Source organism: Tympanuchus pallidicinctus, unplaced genomic scaffold (assembly GCF_026119805.1).
Source record: "Tympanuchus pallidicinctus isolate F22 unplaced genomic scaffold, pur_lepc_1.0 scaffold15, whole genome shotgun sequence".
Lineage (NCBI taxonomy): Eukaryota > Metazoa > Chordata > Aves > Galliformes > Phasianidae > Tympanuchus > Tympanuchus pallidicinctus.
In genome coordinates, this window is record NW_026294669.1 from 1,790,684 (window position 1) to 1,815,820 (window position 25,137).

A 25,137-nucleotide genomic window follows, 5' to 3' on the forward strand; every position below is an offset into this window, starting at 1 on the left:
CTATGGGTTCAGTCTGTTCCACCAACATAATCTGCTGAATGAAGTGAGTCCGTACACCTCGCTCAGGATCCATATGAGATTCTTTCCTTTAGATGCTACGTGAAGAAGGATCGCTCAAGAAACGAAGTTTCTATACTCCCTGTAAAGGAAGAGACAGAGCTTTTTCTACTTCAAACTTACAATCATGGGAATCTACCCCACTTTTTTTTGCATTAAAAAGCTACTCCGTGAGGTCTCCTTAGAGAATGAGTGCCCATTGGCTAGGACAGCAAACATCTGCAAAGATAATTCACATCAGCCCACATTTTCTGGCTTCTCTAAGCTGATTTCCATGTGTACTGAAGCTCTGCTCCTCTACCTCTGTGCTGTGCAAGTACAGTTAGAATCACAGAATTGTTAAGATTGGAAAAGACCTCCAGGATACTCAAGCCCAACCTACCCCCCATGCCCACTGCCCACATCCCTCAGTTCTACATCCCCACAGCTCTGGGACAGCCCCAGGGATGGTGAGCCCCCACTCCAGGGGCAGCTGTGCCACTGCCTGACTGCTCTTTGGAGAAGGAATGCTTCCTCATGCCTAACCTGCAGTTGCAGATCTGGAATCTGATCTAGTCATAGGTGGGGCTTTTTTAACAGACAGAAATGGAGGTTAATCATCAGACTAGAGCTTTAATCTGAGTCACCAAACATACATTATAGCCAGAGAAGAGACTTGAAATAAAAATCAGAGGCCTTAAACACTTAACCACAGAGTCACAGGATTGCAGGGGTTGGAAGGGACCTGTAGAGATCATCGAGACCAACACCCATCTGGTTGGCTTGGTTATAGACTATTCATCTTGCGTTGCCCCATTCCAAATGTATCAGCCTCTGAGCCCTTTTATGCTCATGGGAGATGTATATAGTGAAGGGTTCATAAAGCAACTGCGCTCCTCTGACTGATGAGAGAGGGCAGCCACCCCCACCATCCTGTGGACCCAAGATGGCGGGCTGCCCCCAAGATGGCGGGCTGTCCCAAGATAGTGGGCTGCCCCCAAGATGGCGGGCTGTCCCAAGATGGCGAGCTGCCTCTGCCCCAAGGATCACCTCTCAGTTTTCAGAGGACTGTGTTTTCCATAAGTTGTTTTTTTATAACGCAGCACTTCCGTCAGCAATGGGTTATTTGTCAACAAGCGCTGACGTCTTTTGCCGCTGCCCAGTCACCTGTTCTTTATAACACAAAATTGTTTCCAGATAAAGTGGGTTAGAACAAACAAATTCATCATAACAAGCCTGAGGACATAAAGGCCACAGGCCGAGCTACGAGCTCCCAGCCAAGAGATGAGTGAAGTCGGGCGCTGGCAGCCCGCACACCTCCGTGCCCCGCTCCCTCCGTCTTCTGCCCCGCAGCGCCCCGCAGCTGTCCGCCCGCCTCGGCGAGCCGCGCCGCGCCGCTGGAGGAGGAAGACGAAAGAACCACCTTCCTTCACGTGATTTCGAGGAAAAGGAGCGGTGACACAACGGCCCGCAGCAGCTGGGGAACCTCCGGCTCCTCCTCCAGCGGGAGGGAAAGCGAAAGCAGAAGCCGGCGGTCGCGGGAGGGAAGGGGGCAGGGAGAGGCATCCCGACGGGAGCTCCGCAGGTACCGCTGTGTGGGGCCGGGGGCTCATCTTGGAAGGGACCCCCAGCGCCACCCTGCCCTGGGCTGGCTGCCCCCCCCCGCTCAGGCTGCCCAGCGCCCACCCGTGGCCTCGGGCACCTCCAGGGCTGCGCGTTAGAGACGCTACACACAGAGCAGAAAGGCCACCAGCCGTGTTTCAGGGCTGAGATGTTCAGTTGTGCGATACACAACTCTGCTTTCGTGTGCAGTAGGGCAGGAGGCTTCACGTACCCTGTATTTATCATTGTTGCATCTAATTCCTCTTTTTTTTTTTAGTAAATGTTGAATCATCATATGGTATTGCATTCTGAACCGTTTGCCACTAAAAGACATAACGTTGTAATTTTTTTTCCCCTCAGGTTCCAATGGATTTATCAAGCCCACTGCATTCCTTGGAAGATAATGGTTTTGTAAGTATTTCCTGATGTATTCGGTAACGGTTTCTCTGAGTGAAGATTTGTGCTTGGACTGCTGGCACAATGCTTCCGAAACCCCTGTCCCACCTCCTTCCATCCTCAGTACGTGGGACATTCCTCATCCACCTCCTTTAATCACACCTCCAGGTGACGTTGCCCAGTGTGACGCCTCTGCACCTTGCACTGCAGCAGGGCCTGGCCCTGGGCTTCCTTTCCTGACTGCTTTCTGCCTCCATAGGAGAGTCCCATCCCAAAGCATCTGCATTACCAATGCTGTTAGAATTTCCTCGTCCTGCTTCATCTGCTGTTTGCTTCCGTGGAGGTTTCTTCGGGGGTTTCCTTTCTCCCTGTGCTTCTCTTAACCCAGTTCTTGCAGCGTGGGAAGCAGTTTGGATGAAACTTTCCTTTGGATTTCTTGTGTTTTCCTGTTTGTTTTGTTGTTGCTCTCAGGTTGAAAATTGCTGCCTTAGAGCATTTTCCATAGCAAATGGGCATCCTTTCTTCTCAGCTTCCAGCTGCAGCACATGCATCATTTTGCTTTCCTGTGCTCACTCCCACGGTGAAGGAATATTTTCTGGTTCTCAGTTATACGCAGATGGGGATTTCCCTGTTGCTTAACAGGACTTTGAAACTGGATAAAGTAGTTGAAAAAAAAAAAATTTATGTTATTGTTTTTAGGAAAAACCCAGAATTATCAAGAGAATTAACTAGATAATCTAACAGGCCTTTTCCAAGCCTGACTCTCATGGCTCACATTCAAGTTTTATGTAATCTTAAGTAAAAGGGAGGGATTGCTTCAGTAGGTCTCCTTGGATTTTTTTTCTTCTCCTTGCAGAATATTGCAGTCATAGAAACAAAACAGAACAGAGATTTTCTCTCTTCTTGGGCTTTATCCAGTTGCTGTTTCCCTGTGCTTGTGAACTGCCCTGACATACAATCTGAAATTCCTTTGTTGCCTTTCTCTTGCCCGATGTTACAGTTCCTTATCTAACTGAGCTTGGACACCTCTCATTTTGTAGGTTTTTTCTCTTCAGGCTTTATACACACTCTTAGAGGAGTTGCTGACAAAGCCTATGGATAAACCTGTGTGGGTTTGAGGTGCTCAAGTCTCAGCAGAAGAACACAGAGACCACTGGCTTTTATGGTTTATTCACAAACTAGCCTGTGAATGCTTCCAGTTGGATAGTTAGAAAATAATGAGCACTGACCTTTTCTTAGATTTTGGTCCTGTCCAGCCATGAAGGTGGTTCATTGATTTGGATAAGTTTTTGAATTAAGAAACAATGTTATATACTATCCTCTGGCATGCAGATACTAGGAATGTTTAGTTATGAAGTACTTTGACTGTTCTCTAATTGGGAGATAAAACTCAGTGTGCTTTTTCTCTACAGCATGTGATAAACCCTGACCCTTCTGATACGCCAAAAGATGAGATGGAAAGTCTTAAACAAGAACTGGTGAAATGGAAGGCAAGTTCTGTAAAGTGTGTGGAATCATGGAAATTAGATGAAAGACACTTGGAAGAGCATTAGTCCATCCTTCTACATCTCAATCCACTCTCCCTCCATCATAACAGATGTTTGTCTAACATGCTCTCTCTCCTTTAATGCTATTTGCCTATGCTAATCTCAGTGGTGGCTACACTTGCATGTCTAAGAGAAATATTTATCCAAAACATTAAAACTAAGTATGTGTAAAGAGTTTACCTATGGTTTTGTTTGTTCTTGTGGAGATAGAAAATCTAAAAGTCTTTTTACCATCCAGGAAAGACTTGAACAAGCTGAGAAAACAAAAGCTGACCTTCAACTTAGCAAATTAATTGCTGAGGAAGAATATGAGAAAATACAGCATGAGCTGACAGAGCTAAAGGATGCTCAAGAGGAACTTAATAAAGAAAGTGACATGTCTAAGGACATCTATGAGGTATGGAGAAGACTTGCTTGTGGCTGTCAGTATTTCTGGAACTGTGAAGGAAGTACTGGTTGGAAAAGAGTAGAATTTCCATTCTAGTTGAAATAGCTTTACCAGTTTGCAGACTGTAGGGCTAATATTTTAAACACAGGTTTTCAGTGGCAGAAGAAGAACTGGTGCAATAAAATAAGTCTTACAGTAATGAGAAACTGAGACTGATCTGATGTGGAAAATGAAGACAAAAAACAGTCTTCCAAGATTCTCCTCTAACTGATATATTTCAGCTGTGTGTGACGAAGATAGAATTGAATGGGATTGAATGGGTTGCTTCCATTGCTTCATTAAATCCCAGCACCTCCTAGAGAAGGTTACAGCACCCAAAGGATTGGCATTTAAGTGATAGTAAGCTGGGCAAGGGCCAGAACTGGTCTGAAGAGAGAGATGGCTCTTTCTGGAACAAATTGGCTCATTACCTCAAAGTGCTGTGTAGTCGTCAGTACAGCAACAGAATGTTCCACAGGCTGTAAAGGAGCTGGTTTCAGTGTCATTTTGTTTAGCCTGAGAGCCTCTGATGAGCACGTTATGCTTCCATATTGCAAGCTATTAAAATATAGTTAATAGGTTAAGCATTAAAAAATAAAATGAACAGGACTTGTCTTTATTTTAGCAGGAAATATTTACTTGCAGGGAGAATAAAAACCAGAGGATAACATAGCCATGACATTCAGCTGTTTCACCCTTGCATACAGAGTTCTGTTACAGCTTTGGTTCTGCTCAAACACATGTTGTTTCTGCTTCCATTGCTCCTTACGATCATTCTGGGCCTTTCAACTGATTAGTTTGGGTTCATGGAGAAATCCTTCTTCCTTCAATTCCTTCTTCTCATCAGTGGTGCTCAGTGTTCTTAGGCACAGCGATTTCTGTGTTTTATTTGTGTGAAGTATCTCATGCGTGCAAACAACTTTACCTGTGTGCAGATGATGCTGCACTCATTCCAGTTGGTGTGTGATTCTCTGAAAGTTGCTTTTGCCTCTCCAGTCCTAAATATTTGGACTTTATAGACAGCAGATGTCATTATCATCATCAGGCTTCTGTTTCACATCATCTTCAGCTGATAGGTGCTGGTGTGAATGTCTCAGGTGCTTCATGACATTAAGGAAAGACTGGATGTTGTGTTGAGGGACATGGTTTAGTAGGAGCTATTGGGAATAGGTGAACGGTTGGACTGGGTGATCTTTGAGGTCTTTTCCAACCTTGGTGATTCTATGATTCTATGATTCTAAGGGAAATCTCTTCCAGTTGCACGTGGATGGAATTCACTACATCTGCAATGTTTTCATCTCTCAATATTTTGTTCCCTGTCTGGGAAATGCTGGATTTAGTTAGAAGGGCCTTAGTGTGCCCTTACCTGCTAAAATGTCTTCACCTGGTAAACTTTTCAGAACTGGGAATAAGAGCTACGTAGATCTCGTGGTACGAAAGATGAAATGTTTGTGTTGATGTCGGTTCTGAGATGGAACTGCTGATTTATTCTGCACAGTATATGCTTGGAAACACGAACACTCTGTTTGAAAAGCCTTACTGTAATTTGCTTTGATCAAAACTGCTCCTTGGTGAGTGGATTTGCCTTGCAGATAGTTGTGGAAAAATGCCTCATGCGTGGCTTTCGTTTATAGTATTACAAAGCTGAAACACCTTCTAATGACTACAGATTTTGCTGAAACAAACTTTTATCTTTTACTTTTATCTTCTATGTGTTTAATGTTGCATTTAATCCTTTTTGGGCTGTAGACAGAACTTTCTGTGCTGAACCAAGAGAATGCTGAGCTGAAGAGAGAGATTGAGAAGCTCAAAGAAGAGCTTGCAGAATGTTGTTCAGCGCTTTCACAGGATGGTAAGGTAATGCTTGCAATATTTGACAATTATTATTTTAGAAGGACACATTTTTAGTCAATTCCAGTCTGTTGAGGTCAGCTGTTTAGAATCATAGAAAGGCCTGGGTTGCAAAGGACCGCAGTGCTCATCCAGTTTCAAACCCCTGCTATGTGCAGGGTCACCAACCTGCAGGCCAGGCTGCCCAGAGCCACATCCAGCCTCGCTTAGCATTTAAGCCTCAACTGATGTCAGTATAAAGTCAGCTTGATGCTTTATTTTCTTCCTTTACTTGGCAAGATAATGTGAAGACTAGGGATGTGGAAACAAATACCAGTGTGTGTGGTACTGAAGATATGAGAATAATGAAGAAAAGCAGAAAATAATTAAGTGGAAGACATTGGAGTAAAAAAATGCACATAATATTGCATTTTTCAAGTGCTTGCATCATTTAATACTTCTTGGGTAAGAGGATGGCAGAAGGAATGTGTCCTTTGGCAGTAGTGAGAACAGAAAGAAAACAAGCTCCTAGATAAGATACTAGTTTTGAAGATAGGTGGTAGAAATGCTTTCATTGCTCTGGCTGTTTTGTCTTGGGGTAAAGAGTATTTTCCTTTTATTTTGAAACAGCTACAAAAGGGAAAAGAGAGACATCTGAAACTCCCTGGTATTTATTAAAGTAGGTTTTCTTCACCAATGTTTTCATGAGTATTTAACCTATCCTCATTATAAAATACTTCTGTTTTACTACAACGGTGATATGCAAGGCAATTTATTAACAGATTCACCATTGCTGTAGGACAATAATGCAAGTAAGTAAAAATAAATGATCAGTGTGATGATACTGATACTTGCATTTTGCAGATTTTACTTAGCAAAAGTATTCTAATTCTACAGACCACAACACCTGTAGACTTCAAATGAATTTTTCCCCTGTAGGTCGAGCTCACGTTCAAAGTTAATCAAAGGAGAGAATAGAGAAAAAGTAAAATAATGGGCAAATATCCGAGGAATAGACATCTGCAACAAGTCAGTGTGGTTAGCAGTTGTACCTCTGTTACAGCTATGACTTCAGTCTGCACGGCTCTTAACCTTTAGACATATAGGCAAGGCTGTACTGTTTATCTTTCTGTTATGAAATGAATTACATAAAGTTTGTCCTCTATCTTGATTCTAAAATACTAGCTTAAAAAAAAGGTGGCAGAAATGAAAGTGGAGTTCACTCACATGGAAGACACAGAGGGTGGCTTTGCAGATACGAATACCCACTGCGTTTTTTCTGTAACAACAAGAATCCCATTCAAACTGAACCAAAACCAAGCACTGCTTACTTTGGAAGATGAAGAAGGTATGATGCATATTTTAAGTATAAAATTAATGTCTCTGATGTATTTCATTACCATAATGGCTGACTCCATTATGCATGTATATTGTAGATAGAAAAGTTGGATACAAAGGTTTCGATTATTCCAGCTAAAATCTAACAGTCTTAGCAGGCATTCTCTGCAGCTGGCAGTGATGTGTTTTTACCTGTGGATTTTTGAACAGAAATACCAAAAGTCTAGTATTAATGTTTCATACAGTGAGAGTATCTTTTGACAGTATCTTTTATTCTAAAGATGGCATGGTGTTTTAGCTGTTGCCTATTGCTGGTGAGACTGAACAGAAGCAGATATGCCTGAAGCTGTGGGCAGTAGGATATGGTTGCCTGCCAGTTATTTCTCCTTTAACAATGTAAAAGGAGATTTTGCTTAAGAGACTGACAGACTGTCAAGTTACAGTGATTAAACAAGGCTTTTCTTACCTGCAACCTTGTGATTTTTCCTTAGTTGCCGAGAGACTGACAAAAATGGGTAAGCATACTGTGAACCTGGATGGAACCACAGCAGATGTGAAAGTGGTGCCTTTCACAGTTGGAATGGGAGTCAAATTTGAGGTATTCAACTGAAATGCGAAATTATATAAAGATACACACTTGCAGTACTTAAAAAGCTTTAAGTTTGGTTTTGTGTGTGTTCTCAATCACAAAATACACACAAATTATTTCCTTAGCTCCACGTCACAATTTCTGGAAAGAAGATCAACGTTTCAGACATCCCTGAGCTACCGATTCCTGATGAGTGGATGAGAGACAAATTAGAGCTGAATTTCTACAAATCTGAACATGGAGGAGGAGAAGTAGAAAATGTAAAATATGACAAGAGGTCCAGAACAGCTGTTATTACGTTCACTAGACCTGGAGGTATTGTCTGCAATGTTTTGTTAGCTGGATATACAAGCCATGTTGTCCATTCCCTTATGTTCTGAGTTAACTTAACCAGTGAATGCAGCTAATTCTTCCCCAAGGAGAATTAAATAGATCAGGAAAAGATGTAGGTTCACCCACACATGTGTGAGCAAAGCAGTATTCATCACATTCCTTTTTGATCAAACGTGACTTGATATGCAGCTTGTCCTCTTTGTTTCTTTCTTAACTTTGTCAGAAATCCTTTTTTGCTTTGGATTGCTAGACACTTATCTTGTGAAAATAAGGAAAACATGTTTGATTTTTAGCTCTTGTTCCATAGCAATGAACTGAGAGAAGCATTCAGATTGCCCAACTATAGGCATTCTGGTTTAAGTGCATGAAAATCTACAGAGATTAGTGGAGCCACATCTATTTAGAACAGCTGCTTTAGATTTATTTCAGAAGCTTTTGTGGGTATTTACTGATTTTGTTTTTTGGAAATGCCAAATAAAGGTTTGTTTTGTTTTGTTTTCAAATTGCACATGAAGAACCTGCAAATGCACTATCATATGTTTATTTCTAAATCCAAGTGAGAAAGGTTAGTCTGCTCTTTGATGTGTGTACAGAATGCATTTTAGGTTCTGTTACTGTTCTTTTTCTCATTCTCCCTTGCAGCAGTGGCCAGCATTGTGAGATGTGCTAAACATCCTTTCTATGTAAATGGAAGGTGCCATAGGATTTCTGTGTCCCCAAGCACTGATGGACACTTGGAAAAGCTTCAGGTAAAATACTCTAGTTCAGGATACTCCATAAGCAGATCAGATCCATAGGAAACACAAGAAATGGGCAGAACTTTTAGTCCTGAGGACTGCCTAAGTTTTCTATACTAAGTTTCACAAACTGAGTACCAGTGTGACTCTGCAACATGCTGGTAGTCTTATATTTTGTACTGTGAAAAAAAAAAGATTTAAAAATGGTGTGCATACCTTATGTTGACCAGATTATATCATTACATACCATAACACCTGTGCCAGGTGGGAGGCAGACACAGAACAGTTTGTGAAGCAGGTTACCAGGAGCACAGCAATATGCTTCCATGGCACAGAGCACTGTCCTCTTCAGCCCTAATGAGAGGCCGTGTTGATCATCTCAGCAGAGCGCCTTGTTGTTCTGTGGAACAGTTGCTGATTCATTTTTTCACACAGTCGTTTGACCCAAATAATAACTTGCTTTCCTGTGGTGCTTGTCTGCTTGCTCACGATACTCTCACTGAAATTGTCTTTGGCTTTGTATGAGTAGCTTGTAATCAAGTCAGTGCTGTGTGTATAATCAGGCCTTTATAATTAAAGCATTGACTAGAGAGAGTGCATTTATGAGATAGCATTCTTGGCGGGTGCAGTGTGTGATGGGGTTCCAAACTCCTTTTATCTTCAGTTGTAGATGGTAGTGCATGCTCCAAAATCATAACATGTAACCAAAGATCCCGACGGATGCTTGTTTCCAGTATCTCAGGTCCTTTAGGTGTACCTGCAACAGCTGCTGTGTAATACAAGTTTGTTTCTCTTCCCTCGACAGCTCTTTTCTGGTATTTCTACAAAGACCATTCTACTGAAAGGAATTAAAGAGACTGAAGATGATGAGGAAAGTGTGCAGGATATGATTGAAATTCATTTCCAGAAGCCTAGTAATGGTGGTGGGGAAACAGAGAGTATCAAATATGTATCAAAAGGAGCTGTGTGGGTTTCTTTTGAAGAGGATGCTTAGAATGCCGTATAAAAAAAGTGTATCTCTCTCTCAGAAGTTCTGAGCTTTTGCTTCATCAGAGGGATAAGTTACACCAGTGGTTCTCATACAATTGTGCCTTAATGTTTAGAAATTGAAAATGAGGAACTACCTTTCTGATTTGTTTAATGGCATGAACTTTGAACAGAAATTCAGTAGAACTTAATGCTGAGTGTTCCAGCTGTTCCTGATGAAAGTCATGGAGAAAGCCTTCATCTGCACACGTAACTTAATCTATAATTGCTTCTTGCAAATTCACAGATTTTCTATCTTGTCCATTTTATATAGATTTACCCCACTTTAACCGATTCCATCTTCAGTTTTGTTACAGAAGCCACTCATAACCCAGTGTAAAGCACCTTCATGAATCCACAGATCTGGGGGTTTTATTGGTGTGTGCTGACATAACTCAAATACTTGAAAGCAACATTTATGTAATTGCATCAGATAAATATTGAGTTGGTGATAAAGCTACAACAGTAGTGATATGTATTTATATCCTACATATACATGCTGGTTGTGAAAGGAGAATGCAAAAATATCACTTATCAGATTTACTTGCAACCCATGAGAAAAGACACATCACTAATGCTGCTTTTAGCTGTCAAGGTGCTGGCCTTGATACTTCCTCCACCATCTAATCCAAATGGTTCTGAGCTTCTGATGAGTGAATAGTTTGTTATATGGTTTTTAACTTTTTTTTTCTACACTGGCATTTTTGTTTCTTTGTTTTTCCGATGTAACATCTCACAGTTGTGAAATCAGATGATTGTTTAAAACAAGTTGTTTTGGAGCTGAGCTGAAGAAACAAGGTGATGGTGCACGCAAGGCCTGAGGTATTTATTTAGTGGCTTGTGCTTGGCCAGGCTGCCAGCTCTGGGAGGTGATGCATTAGGGGGCATTTAGAAAAAGGCACAGAGGGTATAGGGAAAGTTTGTGGGGTTTTTTTTTTGCATGTAAACTTGCCCTTTTGCTTCCAGTTCTGACTCTGAAAGAGCTTTGGAATAAAACAGAAAGGCAAAAGCTGAGGATTTCTCCTCCATGATTGGGTGTTCGCTGCAATCCAATATTTGGCCTTCCAATATTGGAAGGGTGCGTATAAACAGGAGGGGGAACGGCTGTTTGTGAGGGTGGACAGTGATAGGACAAGGGGAATGGTTCTAAACTGAGACAGGGGAGGTTTAGGTTGGATATTAGGAGGAAGTTTTTCACACACAGGGTGGTGAGGCACTGGAACAGGTTGCCCAAGGAGGCTGTGGATGCCCCATCCCTGCAGGCATTCAAGGCCAGGCTGGATGTGGCTCTGGGCAGCCTGGGCTGCTGGTTGGTGACCCTGCACACAGCAGGGGGTTGGAACTGGGTGAGCGCTGTGCTCCTTTGCAACCCAGGCCGTTCCGTGGTTCTACCACACGTCAGGCGCTGCCTGCTGGGCGGCTGAGCGCGGGGCTGCAGCTCCGCTCGGCGTTCGGTGCGGGTAACGGCACGGAGCGCCGCTCGGCTGTGGGAGCGGGGAACGGCAGCGAGCGGGGGATCGCGAGGGTCTGCGCTCTCCCTGAACGGCGTCTGTCGGATAGGAAAGGAAAGAGGGGGAAAAGCTGGGTTCAGCCCGCCAGCGACTTCAACCCCGCTGAACGGCGAGCAGCGCAGCCTCAACGGAAAGGAAAGCGTTACCGTTGTGCCGTGGTGTCCCGGAGCGGGAGGAGCGAGAAGGCTCTCAAAAGCGAGAGCGATTTTAACAGAGCTCCCGAGGTTCGTGCAGCGTTCCGCTCCTCCCGGCGCTGAGTTCAGAGTTTCCACCTCACCGCCCACCCGCCGCTCCGCCCGTGTCCTCCCCAAGCCGAGCCCTCCCTCCGCTCCCGGCGTCCCCCGGCGGGCTCCGGGCCCGGCCCGGCCCTCACCTTTCGCTTTCGTTTCTCTCCGGCCGGGCCCTGCGATCGGCAGCCGAGACGCGGGCGGTGCTCCAGAAACCGTCCGCCCTCCGGACGGCGACGCCTCGGCAAGTGTGGGGCGCGGGGCCGGGGGGGGAGGTGGGGGGCGCAACATGGAGGCGGCAGCGCGGTCCGCCACCGCCGCGTTTGGCGGGAGAGCTGTGCGGCACCGCCGAGGGCCTGCCGAGCGTCTTGCCCTCAGGCGAGCCGCCGAGCTGCGCTGTGTGGATCCGGGCAGAACGTGCGCGACCTGAGGGCTCCGTGAGTGCCCGTGACCCGCACAGCGCAGAGCAGGGAGCCTTTGAGGGGCATGAAGGGTTGTAAGCTGAGAGAAGCCTGAAGAACGCGGGCTGAAGGACGGTCCTCGCGTGGTCGCTGCGGAGCTAGCAGCGAACGCTAACCGTGCGAACGGCATCGCAGAATGGCTCGGGTTGGAAGGGACGCCAAGGATCATCGAGTCCCAGGGTTGTGTTGGATCAACAAACGTGCTGAATTGTTTCCTTCCATCCTTTCCTTCATTCCAAGCCAACAAAGCATTGCAAAATCTCCTCAGAGTCCCATCGTTTGTGGCGTTTTTCTGTATTTTCACTGAAATAATACCGTTTATGTAGCAGGAATGGAAATAAAAGATGCTTTCCCTAACAAGGCATAGATGCAAATCCTATTTAGGATGGGTTTCGTGTTTGCAGCAATGGGAGGTCTGGCTCTGATGAAAATCATGTGTGTTGTTATTTTATGCACTGCAGGTTTCAGATGGCTGGGATTACGTTCTTCCAATTTAACAAGGTTGTCCTCTGAGTAAATGGAGAGAGCTGAGTCACAGCATAACCCTTCATCCCAGCTCTTGTGAATTTAACAAGTAAGGACTGTCTGAAGCTGACCTTGACGCTCTGAAAAGAGAGTCCTTGTTGAACAGTACGTGCAATTAACATTTTCCATTTCCTTCAAATCTTGCATATTAGAGCAAACAATCGTACCAGCCTAACACTGGGCCTTTCATTTGGGAAGCTGTTAAATGTAGTTCTAATTTTTACTGCTTTAACAAAAGGGGATAACGAGGGTGTGGAAGCGACACTTTTTAATTGCACTGTAATGTGAAGGTGCCTGAGGGAGTTGGCACTCATTGAAATCAGAATCTGACAAAGCAATCTATGAAAGGAACGGGTTGTCTGAACAAAAGGGAGCCAGTTCAGCAGCCGTGGTGGCTCTGGGTAACCTCTGTGCAGGTCACTGTTTTGACAGCATGCCATTTCTCTCTGCACAGGACATGGGACAGGCTGCTAAATCAGCAAGGACCATCGTCATCTCTGGTGTTCCAGATGGTGTTCTGAACGATGATGTCATGAGTGACATTCTGGTGATTCATTTCCAAAAGGCAAAGAATAATGGTGGAGATGTGGAAGAAGTGAAATATCCAACAAGGGAAAAAGGAGTTGCATATATAACTTTTGAAGATCAAGAAGGTATTCACACTAATAGAGCATAGGAAACGTTCTCCCAAAAATTAGCCGTAGAACATTTACTCTAAAACAAATGATTATAAATTCCTTACTGGCATTTAGTAAGGAAGGCATTTAGTTTAGTGCCTTTAGTCAGTCAGAGTTGTAGGATTTTATTTCTGTTCAGTGAAGGAATGACTCTGAAGAGACTTTGCACAAACTTTTGTTTGTTTCTAGAAACAAACTTAAACACTGCGCAACGTGATTTTTGGAGTCAGGCCTTTGGGAACAAATCTCTGACAATTATTGTTGCAAGGAGACAGGCTTCTGTCTCTCTGAACCATTTTGACTAATGCAAATATATTAGGCAAGAGAATTGGATCACCTGTGTGTATGTATGGAAATTTTAGGGAGAGCATCAAGAGGAAAACACCCACACAGTGATGTACTGTCAGACTGGCAATAAGACATTATCCTACTGCCAAACAAGTGAATCTGCTTTCTCTTTAGTTGTAGAGAGTGTTCTACAGAAGAATGAGCATCGACTAGAAGACAGGAGGCTGCCCAGATACTATCCTCTGAAAGTCACCCCTTACTGTGAAAATGTAAGTTCATCCTCAGTTTATCTAGTTGTGCTTCCTTAGCTATGTTAACCATTACCTAACTTCTCTAATTCACAATTCCAGGTCTTCAGCTCTGTCACAGCTGTCCTCGATATGTCTGTTTTCAAAGATAAATTTGTTTTGGAGGATCTAGTACAAGAACTTAAAGAGAAGAGCACAGCTTTGAGCTTTGGTTCTCTGCAATCCAATGGGCATATTTCTGTTCAAGGGTCATTTCCAACAATCAAATGGCTAAGAGACTTTCTTTTACTAAAAGCAAAATCCCTCTCGGAGGATGAAAATGAAGCAAGTAAGTCTCATCAGAGACCGAAGAAGAGGCTGAACAAACACACACTCACCAGAGAGGTGAATAATTTTGGTCACGATGCTGAAGGGGAAAAGCAAGTGGTTGTTCTTGACACGGATATATACCACTACATGAAGTGCTTCTTTGCCAAGGAACTCCTCACAAATACTGATGTTGTGATTTCTGACATCACTGATGGTGATATAACTACACTGCATCTTCAGAAAGGCAGAAGCAGGCCTGATAGCAGCCAAGTATTAAGAGTCAAGGAGAAAATTGAAAATCGGTCTATCCAACTTCTTAACAGTTTACGTAAAGAAAGGATCGGCTTTGAGAAGAGCACCAGAGATAAGAAGAAATACAGATCGGTGTGTGAAAGTGTGAGATCCCGCTACCCCGATGTTTTGGTTATTCCTTATGATACTCATATTGATGTGATAGGGAGTTCTTCTGCAGTTTTTGAATTTACACAGGAAGTGAACAAAAAGATTCAGAGCCCGTTTCAAAACAGGTAGAAAGATAGCATTCATGTGTGATGCACATTGCGCTTGTAGTGAGCTGTTCTGGTGCAAACCTTCGTGTCACTTCAGGTCTGCCTCATTTCTCTGACACGCAGTCTGGGAATGCTGCATCAGGATGAAAAAGCCCATTCCTCCCCAGATACCAAACAAAGTTCAGAGCAAGGAACAAATGATCTTTGTATCTCTGGTGAGCTTCAAGATGGAAGAAATGAAGTTTCTTCCGTCCAGACAGAGACACATTCTTCCTTTCATTTGCTGCATTCTGGCCACATGCACTCTTGTCTTGCTGTCATGGAGCTTATGATGTGAAAAGAAGAATTTTTGAAGATTTTTCATTAGCATAAGAAATGGTAACTGTAAAGCTGGGTGAACCAACCTGGTATGAAATCCTGCACAGAAGTTCACGTGTTTCTTTGTGCAGGGAGATGACCACCAAAGATAGGACTGGTGGCTTGCTGCTGCTGCCCTTATCTGCAGAAGAAAGCTCTTGTTGAGATGCACAAAGGTAGAACTTTAGTACTTGAGAAGATGGAATGCTTGATAAATCTGTAGGCTTCTCATGTCCTGAAAAAGGCCTTGAAAGCCGGTGCCAGAAGTTCCTGAGAGAAGAAACTGAATTTGTCTTTGTAGGAGCAATAGCAGGTTTTTATCCAGTAGTAACAGCAGCTGCAGCATCCCTGGACAGCATGTTACTTAGACATGGAAGTACATCCATAATTTTGATGTAAAATCTTGGCACATTTAAACTTTTAAATCATACTCTATTTATACAGTTCTTAGGCCCAGTGTGGGAATAGTTTTTCTGATCTCAATCATCTAGTGGTGTAGATACACCAGATAGGAGCAGTCCCTTTTTTTTTCCTGTGCAAAACTGATAAGTTAATGCAATAACTGGAAGTTGTAACTGAGAACAGGAACACTTTTATCCTATTAATGCTTTCCAGTTGTGTTTTCCAGACCATGTCAGAGGTTCAGACTGCGGAGATGTCTGCCATCTCCTGTAGGACAGGGCAGCCTGATGAAGACTTAGTGTTAATTACTTTCTAAATTGAATGCCTTAGAACACTGAATATTTCTTTTGTTAGCAGCTGTACACATTTTCAGTTTTTGATAGGTCGAGGTATGCATATAGTTTTAAACAACATCCTTAAGTCTACTGTTTGGACTTGTGTCTGCCTTGCCCTTTGCTTTCATTTCTAGAGTTAAGTGCCTGGAGTTAAAACTGAGTGCTCACTACAGAATTCCATCTGATTCACGCATTAAAATGGAGTGCTGTAAAATTTCAGCCTCATTCACTGAGATTGGGGATCAAGGCAGTCCCCAGGAACGTGACAGCTTAGAGCATGTGTTTTAAAGTTAAACCTTTTCCATGGAGATCCATTATTAGTCCAAATGTGCACCCTTTTGTGATCTTTTTAGAAAGCCAAGTTGAAAGTGTGTTTTGTGATTTCAGAATGTGCAGATTGCTAAGACTTACAGACCATTAGTTCTTTTACAGGAAAACCTTATGAAATTGAATTTATGATCCTATTAAAGAAATGTGTTTCAAAATGCTTTGTGTTCTTTAAGCAACTCCTAGACTTTTAGTTGGAAGCTCATCATGCTTAAGGCATTTTCTTGTCGTGACTGATTACCCACTGCAGTTATGCCAACGAAAGATAAAAGTGGTTAAACTAGTACCAGTGCTGTGTTTTAAAATACACTGTCAAAGTGGGAGGATGATGAGCTGAAGTGATGTGCTGAACTGGGAGGGAGGAGTGCTTAAAGGCTTATATCTATGCCAGATTCCAGTGTAGCAGTAGTACATGCAGAGGCTGGAGGGAGGCAGGGCAGAGTGCCCAGAGCCAGGTCTGGTAGGGCCCCTCCTGCTCCCCACTGACCAAACCTTGCCCTTTTTTAGTGCTCCCCACAGAGCTTAAGCAAGGATGGGATGTTTTTTGACCTCATAAAGGAGAGAATTCTCCATGAAGGTCAGACCTTTAATGAAATGAGTTCTCTTTTCTAATGTCCGTGCTGACCTTCCATTCTCCTTTCTGCAGAGTCTCGGTGTTGGAGTTTTTGATTCCTAGAGTTTCCTATGCACTTGCAGAAATGCTTAGGGCTCATAAACCAGCAGCACTGATCTCGGTCAGAATACCAGCGGGTCAGGAAAGGGCTGAACTCCATCCATTGAGTCAACTTTGACAGCAGCACTGGTAGAGGTACTGCTCACTTCTTGTTGTCTGGGTTTTAGGACAAAACCTCAAAGTCCTTTAAAGACTGCAGTTGAATAAAACTTTTATTGCTGTTTTACAGCAGTTGTCACAGCTCCTCTTCAGATTCACTGGTCCATCAGCCCATTGTCAGCTGAGCATTCGGGCCACCAGGTGCACTGCCACCAGCACTGCCTTGTTTCCTGGGGTGTCTCATCTGCTGCCTCTGGTCCCATACCTGGATGTCATTTCTTTAGAGTAAATTGGGATGTGAGTCCATTTTGGACCAGCACATACCATCTATTGTTATGCTCCTGATCTCTGGGGCTGCTAGTTTAAGTGGGTTTTGCAGCAGCACTGCATTGGAATACCTCACTTTTCTCATCTCTGGTGGTTCCTTGTGGCCTAGCAAGGGCAGGGCTCAAAGCAGGCATCCCACACAGGGTCAGTGCTGGTAGCCAAGGGGCTGTGGTACGTGCTGTGACTGCCTGAGCTGCTCTTTTAGATGTAATTCCACGGAGCAACCTTCTTTTTCAGCAGGTGAAAACATGCATTGTGGTCCACCAGGATAGAGCAATGTTTGCTGTAAGATATAAACAGCGTTTCAGCAGAATAACCTTGTAAGTGAAATGTATTCCTTCCTTCCATCATAACGCAGTCGCTGTGAAAAAAAAAATAGATGTTCAGCAAAAAAAAAAGGAAGTTTGATTTTATCCTTAGTGTGGACACATAAGCAAATACAGCAAAGCAGATTGGTGTTAGGTCTGGTAAGAGGCTTGCCAGCTATTATTCTCACAGTCACTTTTTATGGCGAGCAAAGCACTGTTATAACTTGAGCTCCACTCAAAAAAGGGATTTAATATTTGTGTATATTGCAGAATATCTGGGAAAGCATATCAGATGCAATTCCTAGATCTAAACCATCAGTGCTGACTCAGTATTCTCAGCACCAGATTTGCACTTTTAATTTGAAAAGAGAATTCACTCCTGGGACCTCAACAAAATATTTGTCCTTATTGCTGTGCCGACGCTTGCTGCCCTTTGCCAGATGGGGAAATGTAACAGTTCATGGAGTAAAAAAATACAACGCCTAATTTTGTCTGAAGGCACAGTTCTCACTGACATTAAGACAAAGCCTTAACGATAAAATAAAATAAAATAAAATAAAATAAAATAATCAGCCACAACAACCAGCAGAATCAGCCCTGTTCCTGGCAGGGCAGCACCGCACTGTGGTCAGTGGGTAACCGCCTTTTTGTGTTGTCTGGAAACCTGAGTGCTAGAGAGAGGATTTGACATCCCTTAGGGGGAAAATATTATACAGTTTGGTGGAAAAGCAATCTCACTGCTGGCCTGAGGGGGTGGGGGAGGCAGACTTGATTTACTGGAGTGCTTTTGCCATCGCTGATGCAAAGCTCTGGTGTGGCCGAGGGAGGACAAAGCCTCTGTTACTCCCCATTGTACCTGCACATGTAATAGTGCAGTGTGAAAGGTGCCTGCAAAGCATGTGGGAAGGGGGCTGGTTGGTATGTTGGAAGATCTTTCTTGCAGGTATAATTGTTGTCATCCAATCTGTCTCGGCAATGTTTGAATCGCACTGAAACTTGCTCTATGCATTTGTTCAAAAAAAAAGAATCCAACACCTACTACAAAAGACCTGTCATGCTTATTGAAAGGCTGCAATGCCAGAAAGACATTTTCTGACGGAAGAAGTGCTGCTTTGGGGAGACATCTTATTAAATACATACATACAGGTACGAAAATTCAACGACTGATTCGTCAAGACGACTGTCAGCCTCATCCATCTCCATCTGGCCACCCCGGAGACCCAGAAGCATGACAGTTGTGATGAAAGCATGCCATGGCCATCAGCCAGGGGCGAGCTGGGGTGGTTGGTGAGTCAGTGTGGGGTGGATGGGGATGCACTCCCACTGGGACAGGAGGAGATGAGCTCGGCACTCTGTGCATCCGGAGGCGCTGAGGCTCTCACTTGGCTCCGGTCCGGCCCTCAGGAAGCTCCCACAAGCAAACACACACGTTCCTGTTTTGTTGAACATCTTGTGCAAGAGAGGAAAGCAGCTGTCGAGCAGGGCCAAGATAGCACTGAAAAAATTCCTCTCTGTTGCTCAACATTTCCGTGGTGATTTTGTCCGTCGCATTCAGAGAGGCTGATGGGTGTTTACAGGATATGTGGCTTCTCTCCAAGCTATCACTGCTGACTGCTTGGCTACACGCAGGACAACATCTATGAGTGTGGCCCAATGTCATTCAAAATATCTCATTTTTTGGCGTTTGGGTTTTTACCCTTCAATCTGCCGCAGATGCTGACAAAAGGACCTTTTCCATCCCTCTCTTTGGTCAACTCTGCACAACGACCTGGAGCTGCTGGAGCCCCGTCTGGTTGTACTTACTTTTTCCCTTTCAGAATGTCCACTGGAAAACAAGTCTCTTTCTGCTTTGCCTTGCATAGCTTTCCTTCGTCTCCTGACACCCATTAATGACCTGCAGAAAAACATCTCAGAGTAACTGAGTGAAGAAGGAGTACTGCCTCTAATGGCAGCAGCTGCCGCTGAATTTAAGCCATTTTTCAGGTGGATTTCCCCTCCCATCACTGCTACTGCCTGTTTAATGGCTGTAGTACAGAGCAGGACCAGCCAGGCCAAGTGCTTTACCCAAATAAAATGTGGTATGAGATGCTGGAAAAACAAAGTTCTGCTCTCTTTGTGCAGCTCAGGGATGGAGAAGCCATCCCGCATGGCCCTGCTGGTGCTGGGGCTGGCACTGCAGCCAGTGAGCAGCACTGGTGCACGTCCACGCGCTCAACTTGTACTTCAGACATGCTTTAGAAAGCTTTTTTTTAAAGCCTTTCATTTTGGTGTGGATACCAGCAAATCTCTCCCAGCGTTACAGTAAAGCAACCTCTCTCTTTGGCGTTGCAAGCAGCCGTGCCCTGCGTGCTGGGACTCTGCAGAAATCCATCTCTTTTAGCACCGTCTGGAGCTTCTCTTTATGAGCAGATCACTCTTGCACGGATACAGCCAGTTCTTAACAACTGGAAAACTGTAATGCACACAGTAAACACCACCAGAGAGCTCTTTTTCCCCCTCTAAGTTACACGAGCACTTCCCCCACGAGCTGGGGGATTTGGCATTTCTCTCGGGTGTACTTTACATTTTCCAAACTTTCTGAATAACGCGTTGAGAGACTTAAGCATCTGCACTGCCAAACGAAATGAGAGAAGAAACGGTTCTGCGGGCTCATTAATGCCTGGCACTGACAGGCCTGGAGGGGCTGTGGGTGTATTTACATAGGGCAGAAACAGGCCTGCGGGGACGAGCTCTGCTATTTACATAGGGAAGAGGGCTTCCTTTGGGGGGGCTCATTTAAATGCAAGCGGCACAGGAGCTGACAGCAGCCTTCATTCCATACAGCTCTATCTGTGCTTCCAGCAAGAGGCCTGAAAATGTGGTGCTTCGTGCTGCGTTTGGAGCTGTTTTGTTCAGGCAGGTGGGCGATGCCTCTGCTGGCAGAGCATCCACGGCCTTCCTTACTGTGCACGGTGTCCAGGTGAGTGGCACTGATGGCAAATTTCAGATTTGCCCTGGATTCTGGCTGCTCTCTGTTAGCTCTGATGCCTGTCTCGCAGCTTTGGTGCTTCTCCTGGTCTTGCTCATGATGCGCAACCAGCATCATTGATGCTAGTGTGCAAAATAGCCCTTGTGCCTCCTGTTTGCACACAGGGCTTGCTGTGATCATGGACCAGTTAACACATCTGCTCGCCTAGCAGCCCTGTGCTCACAGAGATAACACAGCAACCTGGCTGGTCCCTTCCAGCTCTCTCAAGCAGGCGTCCCGGATGGACAACCGCAGCTGAAACATAATTTAGTTCCTTTTAGACCATTTCAGGTGCCTGGAGCCTGTGATTGTTTCTGTATCTGATACAGACCTTTCCAATCAGGTGTGTGTGCTGCAGGGGCAAACGCTGCGTGCTGAGAGCAGCATTGAGCTAAAATGCTAAAAACAAGCATGCCAGAGACTTTGCAGTGAGCTGCATCTGTCTGCCTTGACACCGTTGTCTGAGCTGATCTCAAATCCTCAGCTTCATGCCAGCTAACATTTATGCTGCTGCCTCTGCACCAGCCAGTCCCATCCATCACCCTCCCAGCTTTGCACGGCAAACGCAAGCAGCAGTAAATAAAGAATTCCATGGGTCTCAACGCTAAAGAGTTAAGAAAGCACTGTGCTCTCCCCCAGGGGAGAGCCTATTGCAACTTGCAAACACTTGCTATCTGTTTCCAGGTGGTAATTAAAACAGTCACCCCCACCAAGATGGGATTACATCAAGAGGCTGACAATTTCCTGCAGAAAACAGCTGTGTTTCCACTAATGAGCCACAAGATCAGCAGAACCCAGCAGTTGCCTCAGTTGTGGGTACAGCATTGGCATGTGAGGCCCTGGGACCTTTGTGTGATTGGTGCTGCTGTTTCTCAGAGACTGCTGATGTTATCCCAGCTTGCACAAGTTTGCTCATCCTGCTGTGAGATTTCTCCTTTGCAAATGCTCACTGTGGGCAGCAGCTTAGTTAGGTGCTGTGCAATTGGCCCTGCCTGGAGAGGGTGAATCAGGGCACATTAACCACAGAGGGAGGGGGAAGGCACAGTCGTTAAGGGATTCTGGGAGTCTGGGAGTCGTTAAGGATCCCCAACCCCACGCACTCCCCCATGCCCACTGCCCACATCCCTCAGTTCCACATCCCCACAGCTCTGGGACACCCCTAAGGATGGTGACCCCCCACTCCATGGGCAGCTGTGCCACTGCCTGACTGCTCTTTGGAGAAGGAATCATTCCTAATAGCCAAAGTCCTCAAGTCCTGCTTGTTCCACCCTGTTACCACCAGCCCGTGTGTATGGAGTGTGATCCCACTCCATATGTGCTGCAGGACGGGCAGCACAGAAGGGTGTGCTCACGTTGCAACTGTTGTGTTTTATTGTTCTTCCAGTTTCATTTTGAGGGGTTGGGTTTTCTTTACAGCACGTTTATGTTTTGCTCTGCAGTCCTTACCTGCCGCGTGGAAGCCGTTAACCTCAGCCAGATGCTTGGCAGCGATGCGGCCATTAATGCTCACCCTGAGATCGTTACCATGTCAATGAATCACGCGATGTGTGTGCCTGGGTAAGCAGAGACACAGCTCAGCACGAAGGTGGGAACTGAGGTTTCCCAGGAGCTCTGCAAGCCCCCAGCACCACTCGGAGACTGCTACTGCAGCCCACATCTAACACTGTGTGGTTGTGCCCATCTCCCTTTTTGGGCTGGGACTGCCAGAACATGAGCAGGAATCATAGGGTATAGGTGGCACAGCATCTGTCTATCTGACTGTCTTAGCTGGTCCAAACATTTTACAGGCCTCATGTTTTCAGCTGGTTTTGCATATTTATTTTTATGTGGGTTTTAATAGACTAAGCAAGGTTTTCTTCCTCCCTGCAATCGCTCCCTGATGGGAAACTTATGATGTGCTGCTGGACGTTTCTTGCATGGAAGCTTCGGGTAGGAAATGGGGGATTGCCAGAGCTTCCTGCATGCCATTTGGGTCCACCTTTGAGATGGGGCCAAAGGAGCGGAGGTCACAGCCAGGCCCTGCTGGGGGGGATGAAGATCTGATGCTGCAGGTCAATAGGAGCACATGGGTCCTTTCTTAGGGCAAAGCAGACATGATGGGCAGATCAGGCAGTTATCACCATTGAGGGAAGACAGAGGGAGATCTGGGAGATGCCTTCAAGAACTAAGAGCCCATTTAATTTCAAATGTAACGACTTTCTACAGTCCCTAATAATTTTGAGGTACATTAGCTGCCTGCACTCCAGATTACTGTAAGGATGTCGTCGGGTACCAGACTGTCAGATATGAAAGCTTAATAAGTGACACGCTTTACATTTTTGGTGCAATCAAATATAAAAGCTTCCACTCGCTTAAAATTACCAGAGGTAATTTCAACACAGCTGTCAAGTCATTTTCCTAGAAATTGAAGTTTTTCCTAATGTGCTTTTACTGAGATGGAGGGAAATCGTTTCCGATGCAATTGCTCTGCGTGCAGGTATTACTGGAGAGAGGTGCAGCTCAATGTTATGCTGAGAAGGCATTTCTGGATGCGGGAGGTGGTCCCTGCCTCAAATCTGAGTGGGAGCCCAGGGCTGAGTACCTGAAGGTTCAGAGGATGGTACAGAGCTGGGAGGAGCGGCTGCCACCCCAGAAGGTAGGGCTGCCATTGAGGGAGACCTGGGCAGGCTGAGAATTGGGTGGAGAACAACCCAGTGCGGTCAACAAGGACAAGTGTAGCATCCTGCACCTGGGGGGGAACAACCGTATGCATCAGTACAGGCTGGGGGCTCAGCTGCTGGAAAGATGCTCTGCAGTCCCACACAGCAGTGGGACACCCCAGAGATGGTGAGCCCCCACTCCCTGGGCAGCTGTGCCACTGCCTGACTGCTCTGTGGAGAAGGAATTGTTCCTTGTACCCCCTTGCATCCAACCACACTGGGGGGAACATGGGCACTACTGCTCTGCCCGGGTTACACCTGTAGCTTGCCATCCCTTGGCCAAGCCAGGAGCTGCAGGAAGGCCTTAAACCCCCCCTAAACTCCCACTTCTATTCCCCTCAGTGCTCCATTTTGTTTGGGACCTCTGTCTCCCCTCACTGCATGTTTCCTGCCTGCAGATGGACCGCTTTATGGGCTGGCTGAGCCCATTGCCCACAGCCAGGATGAAATCACTGCTTTTTTATTTCATCATTACAGACCCATAACCGGCTCTTAGGGCAAATGGAGTGTTTTTCTCTAAATAGTTGTAAACATTAACGCAGTGCACTTTAAAAGCAAGAGAGAAGAGTGAGAAAGCACCAACCTTTGTGCCTGTTGCAGAAAGGTCCTACCCCAGCACTGCACCTTGGTCCCTTTATGGGGCCTCTGAGCAGAAAGGTTACAGCAGAAAACTGTTCAAATTACAATGTTTGCACACCACTGGGAGCAAGAAAGTCAAAGCCTGGGTATGCTCTGACCTGCACTTAGGAGATGGAAGAAAAAGGAGGACAAGCCTTGGATCACATCCAATGGCACTGTGCGTGACAGATGCATCTCAGGATGGAGACATTTTGGGGGGATTTTTAGTTTTCTTTTTTCTCATTTAGCTGAACTAAATGATGCTCCAGTACTTGGGGACCAGTCAGGCACCAGGCAGCGTTTCTGTTTCAGACCTCTCTTTTATGATCTCAGTGCCTTCATTTGTCCCAATTCCCTCTGCTTTCTGGGAGAAGGCGGCCGCCCCTCACCCAAAGAGCTCTTTGTGACCGCAGTGATGTGACGACCACAGCTGTGCTGCCTGGCACATCAGCCCGGTTTGGTCGGACTGAGCCCCAGACCTCTCAGTGGAATGGCCTCTTCTGTGTTTTCCTGAAATTTGATATCCTAATTAAGGCTTTCCTCCACTTAACAAGGAGGAATGTGTATCACAAGCTTGCTGAGGCCGCTGCCAAATGACTTGAGCTCGGTGTGATGGGTGAAATGCCATCCCTGCTGCTGCACAGAGTGTGAATGATGTGGTCCCCAACGAAGCAGCCAGCCCAGTGCAAAGCAGTCTGTCTGGGGGGCTGTTTCCATAGCGTGGACACCAGCACTTCTCCCCTTAGCAAGGGTGGGGAGAGGGCTGTGAGGAAGGAGGAGCGACAGACAGCAGGGCAGGCTCTGTGCACACAGAACCCCTAGCATGGATACCTTTAGGGTTAGTGCTGATGTGTGCAGGAGCATTTGCATCTCACCAGGGCTTTGATCCAGCTGTAATTCCAACTCTGCTCCTCAGATTTGAACACTGCATACGAAGCAGTGAGTTAAGATGTGACTTAGGGCAGCTTTTTGCTGTTTTTGGAAGGAGCGAGGCAGCAGAATCTCCCCATGCAGAGCACAGCTCTGCCCCACGCATGCAGCTGCCACGTGACCTTCTGTGGGTAAATGCAACCTAGCTATTAAGCTTCATTCCTGGCTGCCAGATATAGGAATATCTACTGTCAGATGGATAATTCCTGGGATTTGTACAGTTTGACACAAAAATGACAGTGCTGAGGATTCGCGGCTTCCAATTTTTGTTCTACACTCTGCCTTTTTTTATAGTGTTTCTCCTGCAGTTGAGAAAATCCCACCAGGCAAGAGATGGAATCAACACTACCAACATCCTAAGAGTGCTCACAGCATAATCCTGCTCTGTTTTATTTCTGGAGAACCGTTTCTCATTTTAGTTAAGGAGAAGTTCATAAAC

At 45.4% G+C, this 25,137-nt stretch overlaps 2 protein-coding genes across 4 annotated transcripts; both read left to right on the forward strand.

Annotated features, from left to right (window-relative positions):
- The first annotated feature begins 1,460 nt into the window (after positions 1-1,460).
- Positions 1,461-10,324, forward strand: NMI (N-myc and STAT interactor). Its single transcript, XM_052675685.1, has 10 exons — positions 1,461-1,621; positions 1,999-2,049; positions 3,447-3,531; positions 3,827-3,978; positions 5,758-5,865; positions 7,024-7,186; positions 7,668-7,774; positions 7,891-8,080; positions 8,741-8,847; positions 9,641-10,324. The coding sequence occupies exons 2-10, from the start codon at positions 2,005-2,007 to the stop codon at positions 9,827-9,829; spliced, it is 1,146 nt and encodes a 381-aa protein (XP_052531645.1). The 5' UTR covers positions 1,461-1,621; positions 1,999-2,004; the 3' UTR covers positions 9,830-10,324.
- Positions 10,325-11,730: 1,406 nt separating this feature from the next.
- On the forward strand, positions 11,731-16,195 carry RBM43 (RNA binding motif protein 43). Of its 3 annotated transcripts, none has more exons than XM_052675688.1 (4): positions 11,731-11,843; positions 13,040-13,238; positions 13,725-13,819; positions 13,901-16,195. In XM_052675688.1, exons 2-4 carry the CDS (start codon positions 13,043-13,045, stop codon positions 14,636-14,638), a joined length of 1,029 nt encoding a protein of 342 aa, XP_052531648.1. In that variant the 5' UTR covers positions 11,731-11,843; positions 13,040-13,042; the 3' UTR covers positions 14,639-16,195. The 3 variants fall into 3 exon arrangements, with proteins under 3 accessions (XP_052531648.1, XP_052531647.1, XP_052531646.1); XM_052675687.1 differs by lacking the exon at positions 11,731-11,843 and adding an exon at positions 12,522-12,634; XM_052675686.1 differs by lacking the exon at positions 11,731-11,843 and having other exon boundaries at positions 12,649-13,238.
- Positions 16,196-25,137: the final 8,942 nt, after the last annotated feature.

Excerpts from the sequence above, each read along its gene's own strand:
- NMI (XM_052675685.1), top strand. The coding sequence starts at position 2,005 with ATGGATTTATCAAGCCCACTGCATTCCTTGGAAGATAATGGTTTT. Across the intron at positions 8,081-8,740 it reads TACGTTCACTAGACCTGGAG|CAGTGGCCAGCATTGTGAGA; the intron begins GTATTGTCTGCA and ends TCTCCCTTGCAG. Across the intron at positions 8,848-9,640 it reads GACACTTGGAAAAGCTTCAG|CTCTTTTCTGGTATTTCTAC; the intron begins GTAAAATACTCT and ends TTCCCTCGACAG.
- RBM43 (XM_052675686.1), top strand. The coding sequence starts at position 13,019 with ATGCCATTTCTCTCTGCACAGGACATGGGACAGGCTGCTAAATCAGCA. Across the intron at positions 13,239-13,724 it reads AACTTTTGAAGATCAAGAAG|TTGTAGAGAGTGTTCTACAG; the intron begins GTATTCACACTA and ends CTTTCTCTTTAG. Across the intron at positions 13,820-13,900 it reads TCACCCCTTACTGTGAAAAT|GTCTTCAGCTCTGTCACAGC; the intron begins GTAAGTTCATCC and ends TCACAATTCCAG.